Raw genomic sequence first — 9,946 nt, 5'->3', positions numbered from 1 at the left:
GTTGGGCAATCCTACTTCCGTAGTGATACTGCCTTGGAAACCCAAGGAGGGGTCGCTATGAGTCGGGGCCGACTCGACGGCAAGTAACAACAACAAATCATTTTTAGTACCGCCAGTGCAAATGTCAACACGTTTGCAAAAGCAAATGATGCCTTCGTATTATTATGAAAATAGTTTTGACCTTTTGAGAACTACTGCTCTATAAAATAAAGAAAACTAGCAACAAACAAGGAACAAATATATACTTGGAAAGTGAAAAGAGGAAATGCTCAGGAATCACATATTAAGCCCTAGCCAATTAAATGAAGAAGTCGTCTACAAAATTATCCTCATTTCAGAATCACCAATATTCTGGGTTTAGTGTTCTTGTTTGTTTGTTTTGTTGTTGTTGTTGTTGTTGTTAAATCCAGTCTAATACATCTTTAAAAAAAAAAGAAAGAAAACTCTGAATCAATCAAGTTTCTCTTCATAGTGAACCCTGTCTGTTCTTTGGGTTTTTTAAATTATGCTGCCCAAATAAAATATAATTTTGTTCAATATTTGAATGAGTCATTGGATCCCATTTGTATCTTGGAAGCAGGTTACTCCTAATAGGATCAGAAAACACTGCCACTGGCAGATTGCAGGTAATTATAATCTACAAAAATGGACATTGAACCATGAGTACCTCCACGTTATGTTTTATATTAAAGAAAGAACTATAAGACAAATTAACATAGTCAACCATACTAACTAAAGGGGCAGAATGTTAGAAGGGAAATGCTTTCAGAGTAATTTCACTCAATACTATATATGAAAAATATGCATGCAAATTCTGCTTCCATTTGTCATAATAAAGCTGAGTATTATACAGGTTTCCTGTGGCAGAAATAATTTCTAGCATGCTGCTTACTGTTTAAGTTAAAAGATCAGAGCCTGCTTGCCATTTATTCAAAACAAATCTTAAGTATGACTAAGTCAAAATAAAAAGTTGAAATGTTATGTAAAATGTAAAGATTAATAAATCAAGTGATTATTTTTTAAAATATAGAAAACTATTATTTAAATATACCTAGTATATAACAGAAACCTCTAATAAATACTAAAGCAAACATTCAGCCTTCAGTTTGCCTTTTGTGATGTTTCAAATCTCAATATGCCACGCAGGACAGGGTCGAGAGGTGTATCAGGAGCTATTATGGAGGTCAGCCTATCAGGGAGGATATGAGATCACAGCAGGCTCAGGTGCTTAGGACCACTTCCCATTAAGGTTCCAAATAAACGCTCACTTCAAAAAAAAAAAAAAGAAGAAGGGTTCTACCTGGTAGCTTTTTACAAGTTTGAGAACCACTGCTAAGGAGAGGAATTGCTTAATTGTGAAACCACTACATTGTATGTAGAATGCAAATCAGAAAGGTACTCCAGATTAGAAGTTTACCTAAAAACCAACTGTAAGTTTAACAAGGGCAGTGGATCGTGTCTGCTTCCCCCCATGAATACCTAGCATCAAGCATAGTGCTTGCCTAAAAAGACACTCAAATATTTGGTGAATGAATGAACGGCTGATGAACACAGGGAAAGGAAATGATGGTAAGGGAAAAAACATGAATTACATTTTATTATCTAAAAAGATGGCATCCCATCAAATGAACTTCATTAAAAGTACAAAAATGGGTAAGAATATATTTAATATAGCTGAATATAATTAACCATGCATACCCACCAGGCTTGATGTCCTTGTAAACAAAGTTTTCCAAGCCATATATGAACTCCCCTGAATGTGTGCCTGCATCCGCACGGCAGCAATAACCAAAATGCAAAGCATTTAAAAGACATCTTCAATTTCACACATAAAATATGCTTAAAGAATTAGAAATCATATACAACAGAATTTAGTTCTAAGGAAAACACAGTGACACCATTTCAATTCTTTCAACAAATGACCTATATTTTTATAATATTAAATAATTAATAATTAAAAGTTTTAATAATTTTAAATTTAGAAAGCAAGGTAGAAAAATATCAAACATGGCTAATGTCCCATTGAATTCTTTGACAAACTTTCTAACAGAGTAATAGTCCACCGTTTGGATTCTCTTTTTGCTTCCCATTCTGTCCATTTTGAGAATAAAATATTGTTGTGACATTTGATACAAATTTTAGAGTAAATTTAAATGACCTCATCTTTATTGTGATCTCTTCCCTTTAGATACACTGTCTGAATCCTTTATACCCATTCTTGTTAATGATCGCTAAATAGTGCCATCTTCCACTTCCTTCCCCAAATCCAACCTCCATACACTATGCGTTGACTTCCCTAAACTGGAACTCTGATCATGTCACTCTCTATTCTCTTTTTAAAGAAAGAAAGAAGAAAAACTTAAAGACTACCCCACTGGCTACATATTGAAATCCATTATAACATGGGATTAAGAGTACAAGATCTAGAGCCGTATTAGGTTCATTCTAGCTCTACCATTTTCTAACTAAGTGACCTGGGACAAGTTATTAACTTTCCGCTTCCTCAATTGTAAAATGGGAACAATAATAGCACGTGTATCATAAAATTGTGACTGTTGTTGTTGTTATGTGCCGTCGAGTCGGCCCCGACTCATAGCGACCCCTCCTTGGGTTTCCGAGGCAGTTATCACTACGGAAGTAGGATTGCCCAACCTTCCTTCCGAGGAGTGGCTGGTGGGTTTGAACCACCAGCCGTCTGGTTAGCAGGCAAGTGTCTTAACCACTATGCTACCAGAGCTCCCATTAAATGCATTAATTCGTACACAGCATTCTGAACAAGGGAAAATAATAAGTTCTCAACAAATGCCAAGTGCTATCACCATCATTATCGTTATTATGACATTCAAATCTCTTAAAATTGACCAAACTTACCTTTACAACCTTACCTCCAACTATGCTTTGTTAAACTCCCAAATGATTAGTTGTTCCCCATGCATGCTCTTTTCCACCTTCACTGTCTCCTCTACCTAGAATGCCCTACTCCTTTCTACAAATCTATCCTTTAAACCCAGCTGAAATATTTACTTTTACTCTGCCCTGATCTCCTTAAGGAGCTCTGGTGGTACAGTGCCTAAGGCATTTGACTGCTAACCAGAAGGTTAGCAGTTCAAACCCACTAGTAGCTCCACATAAGGAAGATGGGGTAATCTACTTCTGTAAAGATTTACTACCTTGGAAACCCAACAGGGGTCATTATGAGTCAAAACTGACTCAATGGCAGTGGGTTTGGTTTTTGGTTGATTCTCCTTGGCTAAACATGACCTACCTATCCAAACTCCCATAGCACATTATCTGTACTTCTTTGATAAGACTCAATCATTTTCCCAATTAAAACAGAAGGTCTTTAATAGTAGGGTCCAGGGATTTCCTAATTTTTGAGTTTCTAACAATATGTACAACAGATTGCCATCAAACGTCTCAAAAGCAGCTGGAAGCCAGAAGACACTAGTTTCAAGATTCTAATTTTTAACCTAGCATTCTATCCCAGTCAAATCAAACAAATATGAAAGTAGAATACAAAGAGGTTCAGACTTAAAAGGGTTTTAAATTTTATATCCAGTACATCCTTTTTTTTATCAAGCTACTAGATGTTCTCCAGCCAAACTTAAGAAGAAACCATGAAGAAAGTAAAAAGACAAGGCACACAGGAAACAGTGAATTACACACAAAAGAGTTATAAAGACCAGTCCCAAGACAGCAACTATGTAGCAGGTCTAAAAAACACAGCACAATGGGAGAGATGGCAGGGAGGGGAGTAGGGAGTAATAGATTATCTGATGCATTTGGACAATTAAAAAATAACATTAGAGACTTCCCCTAAAATGGAGAAATAGACAAGTGACATACACCCTCTTCAACAAAGAAAAGAAAAACCAATTGACAGAGATACAGAAGATAATCCTAGAGCCCTGAGCTTTGAAAGGAACTATACAGAAGTGGATTAGGCACCAACTAGTGGAAAAACCTGAACGAAAACAGTGAGTACAGAGATGGTTGGAGCTGGGGACTGTCAGCTACTCTAACGAGACGAGACCAACAGTCTGAATATTTCCAACTGGTGTTGGAACCTAAGAATTGACCTAAAGATCAGCCCTGGTCACCAAGGGCTGCAGGGATGACTGCACTGGCTGCCTATGACTAAGAAGGGAAATAGCAAGGAGGAAGACTACCTGAGATGTAGATTTTCCACTGTCTGGAGGACGCAGCCATTTTGATTGTTTACACACAGCAGCCATTTTGGATATTTAAAGTGATTGAGGACACAGCCATTTTGAATGTTTATAAGTGACAGCCATTTTGGATATTTAAAGTGACCAAAGGTGCAGCCATTTTGAATGTTTACAAGCGGTGGTCATTTTGGATATTTAAAGTGACTGAGGGCACAGCCATTCTGAATGTTTACAAGCAGTGGCCTTTTTTGATATTTAAAGTGACAGGGCACAGCCATTTGAATGTTTATAAGCAGTGGCCATTTTGGTTATTTAAAGTGACCAAGGGCACAGCCATTTTGAATGTTTACAAGCAATGTCCATTTGGGATATTTCAAGTGACCGAGGGCACAACCATTTTGAATGTTTACAAGTGGTGGCCATTTTGGATATTTAAAGTGACTGAGGGTGCAGCCATTTTGAATCTTTACAAGCGGCAACCATTTTGGATTTTAAAGTGATAGCATTCTCACTCGGATTCCAGGGACTTAAGAATAGGCTCTGTTTGTCAAGTTCGGCAGGGACATACGAGAGGCTGACAACAGGAAAGGAGACAGGTGGTGAGTGTTTAAGTGCTGTCAACTAGCAAATACGGGAGCACAGTACCCTGCTTGTGTAGATAACATACAAACAAAACAAAGAATACAAAAATCATGGGCAAGTCACTCCAACATACAATCACCAATTAAATATAAACACAAAAACGTCACAATGCCTCAGAGACAACAGAGCATCACAGTCCACACATAGAAGCAAGATAAAGCAGAGAAACAAGGGACCAGGATACAGACCCAAAACACATCCCTGAGGAAGACGCAGTATTGGAACTCCCTGGTAAGGAATTCCAAAGAATTATATTTAGGTATCTTCAGTGAATTGAGAGACAGATCAAGGAAAACACAGAGAAAACCCAAGAACAATTTCAAAAGACAATACAAGAACAAAATAACAAAATAAATGAAAATTAGAAATGATACAAAATCTACACACAGAAATCCAGAAGATTAATACTAAATTTTCAAGAATAAGTAAGACACTGAATGGGCAAAGGAGCAGAACTGAATCAATGGAATACAGAATCAGTGAGATTGAAGGCAAATGCCTGAACACTTCTTTAGAAAGGGATCAGTCAGAAAAAAGATCAAAATAAAATGAAGAAAGCCTAAGGTTCATGTGGGATACCATCAAAAGGAATAACCTATGTGTAATCAGAATTCCAGAACAGGAAGAGACAAATAAAACCACAGAGAAAATTGCTGAAGATTTCTTGGAAGAGAATTTTCCTGGTATGATGAAAGATGAGAATATATCCATTCAGGAAGTCTAACGAACCCCAAACAGGACAGACCCCAAAAGAAAATCACCAAGAGATAGCATCATCAGACTTACCAAAAACAAAGACAAAAAGAATCATGAGAGCAGCACAGGAAAAACAAAAAGTTACCTACAAGGGGCAACCAATAAGACTAAGCTTGGATTTCTTGACAGAAACCATGCAGGTGAAAAGACAATGGGATGGTATATATAAAACCCTGAAAGAGAAAAATTTCCAACCAAGAATTACGTACCCAGCAAAATTGTCCCTCAGATACAATGGTGAAATTAAGCAGAAATTAAGGGAATTTGTTAAAACCAGACCAACCTTACAAGAGATGCTAAAAGGAGCCCTTTGGACAGAGAAAAAACAACAGCTAATAACAACTGACCATTAACACACATGATGATATAACCCAGAAACCAACCCAGCTATGGAAGTATCCAAAGTAAATAAGCCTACAAGATTGTAAACGGGGAACCAGAGATATCAATTGACAAATGTGGACAAATGTAGCCTGGTTGAGTGGCTGGGTAGCTGGTGGTAGTTATTCCCTATGATGAGACTACAAACCAAAAAGAGGGAAAAACTGTGTCATTACAGAACTTCTAGATGGTAGGGAAGTCAAGACAATTACAAGATAAAACAGACTGTTCTAAACATAGAAAGAAAACTATAAATCACAGGATAACCTCAAAGAAAAATAGTAAATCTTCACATCAAAAAAGATGACCACCAAAAATATTTAGCAAATACTAAAACAATAGCAATGAAGGAAATGATAGCATGATTCATAGCTCAGCATAGAAAACTATATGGAACAAAGAAATCGACACCATGAAAAAGCACATAACAAAAATGACAGCAACGAATTCATATTTGCTGATAATTACATATCTGGCAAGGAATTTATCGCTAAGATTTATAGCAAAAGAGTGGATGACTAAACTATGGTACATACACATAATGGAATGCTATGCAGCACTAAAGAATAATGTAGAGTCTGCAAAACACCGCATAATATGGATGAACTTGGAGGACACTATGCTGAGTGACATAAGTCAATCACAGAAGGACAAATATAGCATTAGTTCGTTGTTGTTGAGGGTCAAGGAAAGGTTTATATAAGGAAAGAAACTTTCTGTGTTGGTTGCCAGGGGTGGGAGGGGAGGAGAGGGAACACTGGTGGCGTATTGCCCGAGGCATTTGACTGCTAACCAGAAGGCTGAGAGTTCAAACCCACCAGCCACTCCTCAGAAGGCAGGTTGGGCAATCTACTTCCATAGTGATAATGCCTCGGAAACCCAAGGAGTCAGATCTGACACGACAGCAGTGAGTTTGATTTTTTTGGTTTTGGTGAAAGTAATTAAAGATAAGTTTACATGAAAGACAAAGTCATTAAAAAGAAACAATTTACAAGTAAAAAAAAAAAACTGTTTAAAGGAAATACAACCATAGTGTATCATTTGAATGCAGTGAACAATTTTTATATATATATAAGGAGAAGCCTTGGGAATGGTCTCTAGCATATGGCATGCTTGGACCCTACATGTAGCCATGTTGTTGTTCAGCAGCCTCCCATGCTCTGCCAAAACCTTGGGACTTTCAATGGACTTGAATTAATGGCCTGCCATGTGGTTTGGTAACGTCAGGACTGTGCCATTTTATTTGTCGACCTTGGGCTTGTTAGTCTCAGCAGCCACTAGCTGCCTGAGTGAAGAGATGCCTCTAGCTTCAGTGGGCCAGGAGCAAGATGCAGAGCTGAAGCCCAAGGTCAAGGGGCTTTCACACAGCCCCTAGAGCCTGGCACTTTGAACTCGGACTTAAAGCCTCCAAATTGTGAGAGAATAAACTCATGTTTGTGAAGACCATCCCATTTGTGGTATATTCCTGTCAGAGTGGCACTAGGTAACCAGAACAGCACCTAACAACACAACAACACTAAATGAAAGACTGGAAGTTTGAATTCAACCAGCAGGATCCTGAAAGAAAGGTCTTGAGATCTACCTCTGTAAGATCACAGTCACTGACACACACAGGGTTGCCATGAGTTGGAATCAAATCAACAACAGGTTTGGTTTGGTTCAGTAATGAAAATATTGACTAGTAGTTGGTCAAAAATCATAATATAACCATATTATGAGAAGATGATGAGGGAAATTCAGGGTGAAAAGAGATAGTAAAACAAGTAAACTCCTTGATTACTATAATAGGAAATACTGAGGGAGCGAGTACTTGGACCTGTGGGCTCAGGACCATGGTCACAGAGGACATCAAGCTCCACTGGCATAACATACAACACAAACACCGTGTTCTACATCCTACTTTGTTGAGTAGCAACTGTGATCTTAGAAGCTTGCAAGCAGCCATCTAGTTGCAACAGTGGGTCTCTCCCAGTCCAGAGCAAAGAAGAATGATGAAAACCAAAGATACACTGAAACAATTAGTCCAAGGGACCAGCAGACCATGCAATCCTCAGCCTGTAAGATCATGAAACCAGAAGAACTAGGGGTTCCCAGCTACCACCGTCAACTACTCAGAAAGGAATCAATGCAGGAGATCCTAGATACAGTGTAAGAACAATGTGGAACAAAATACAAAATCATAAAAAAAAAAGACCAGATTTACTAGTCTGACAGAGGCCAGTGAGACCCCCAAGACTATGGCCCCTAGTTACCCTTCAGGTCTGGAACTGAACTCACTCCCATGGCTTTCAGCCAAACAACAGACAGGCATATAGGGTGAACACATACATCAGGTAGATACACTCCTTAGAGCAATCAATCATGGGAGAACAGAAGGGCAGTGTTTGCACAGGGAGATATCTCAGGTGGCAGGAATGCATAGGAAAGAAGGACACAGGGAAGAAGAGGTAACTAACAACAGGAAGGAAGTGGGAAGAGAGTTGCTACTTTGTGGAGAACTGCAGTCAATGTCATGAAAGAAAATGTGTATGAAATTCTGTATGAGAAATTAATTTTCTCTGTAAACTTTCATCCAAATCCCATTAAAAAAAAAATTTAATCTTTCCCTTTGTGATATCCTTTCTAGGAAAATAAATTCATTCCAATGGAAACAAAAGAAGTACCAAAAAGTTTACTTTCATAGTTAAGCAAACACTCCAGAAATGTACTCAATTATATTCAATTTTCTCATACTGTACATGATAATGGGCAGCATTCTATGTTATGAAATGAAACAGTATAAGTAAAAAGATTTTCAAAGCAGATAAGCATGAAGAGTTCTTTTTTATTTTTAATGATTTGCTGCTTAGAGTTGAATCACCTCCCCTCATTACCAACCTTAAGTTTCTATCCATCTGTAATGGTACTTTTAAAATCAGGAAATAAGTTTGAAAAATAATAAACTGAAAAAAATAAAGAGTAAGTAATTAATTGTTATTAATTAATACTGGTGAAATATGAAGCATCTAGAATCCAGGGTTGTCTTTTCATTCACTTAATGCTTTATGAAAGTGTGAATCTACATTCACAGAAATTAGAAAAGAGTATTTCTATACAGTCAAAATAATTAAATGTACCTTATTTTCACCCAAATAATACATGTCTTATGTGGGTTTTTTGTTTTTTTTTTTTGCAAACCACATAATCTTCTCACAAATTAGTTTCTATGCAAGTTATATGAGTATGCATGTTATTTACATAGGTATGTTACATGCAAAACTACTGTCCTTAACAATTATGGAAAAACAATCTCTCAACATTACTTTCCGATTCCTGAATGTAGCTCTCTTATACTGAGCACTTTAAAAAAAAAAAAAAACTAACATAACAATGTAAAAATTAAGTTTCACTTTCTAAATTTTAGTTCATTCATTTTCTAAAGTTTAGTTCTATCCCAACACAACTTAAATTTTATTATCTAAGAAGCTTGATATTTTTATATAGCATATGGGGCTATCAACTTGACAGCAATAGGTTTGGTTTCAATTTGGCATATAGAGCCAACAAGCCCAATTACACGTTAATTAGCACTACGGATATTCACAGCATGTACAGATGTAGATAAATCAAGTCATCCTTAATAACCTCTCTGTCAGATCTACGTATCAGTTTCCTAGGCACTGAAGATCCAGAAGTGAAAGTTTCATAGGTCCAAGTACAAAAAGTACAGCAGGTTATCATTTTACAAGTGACATATTTTGCCACTTAAATTATCAACAACTAAAACTATTACAGTTCACTGAAAATTCAAATATTGTTTAAGTCATCACAAGTTATTTCTATCTAAACTAAATAACTAAATAAAAATTGTTGTTTCTCCTATACAACTATGAGACCAGAAGAACTAGATGGTGCCCAGCTACCACTGCCATCCACTTGGAAGGGATGTAGGAGATCCTGCATAAAGACGGAGAACAATGTGGTACAAAACTCAAAATCATTTGGAGGCAAAAAAAAAA

General features: G+C 37.1%; 1 protein-coding gene across 1 annotated transcript in view; it reads right to left on the bottom strand.

Annotated features, from left to right (window-relative positions):
- Positions 1-9,946, bottom strand: part of VPS13C (vacuolar protein sorting 13 homolog C) — a 252,418-nt gene that overhangs the window by 205,524 nt on the left and 36,948 nt on the right. Inside the window, exon 6 of the mRNA XM_007958262.2 lies at positions 1,703-1,765. Within this exon, the coding sequence (XP_007956453.1) occupies positions 1,703-1,765 (63 nt within the window). The remainder of the gene's footprint in view (positions 1-1,702; positions 1,766-9,946) is intronic.

This window comes from Orycteropus afer, unplaced genomic scaffold (assembly GCF_000298275.1).
Source record: "Orycteropus afer afer isolate SDZICR_OR568_19922 unplaced genomic scaffold, OryAfe1.0 scaffold00015, whole genome shotgun sequence".
Lineage (NCBI taxonomy): Eukaryota > Metazoa > Chordata > Mammalia > Tubulidentata > Orycteropodidae > Orycteropus > Orycteropus afer.
The sequence above is the reverse complement of the archived record's forward strand: the minus strand, read 5'-3'. Positions and strand labels throughout refer to the sequence as shown.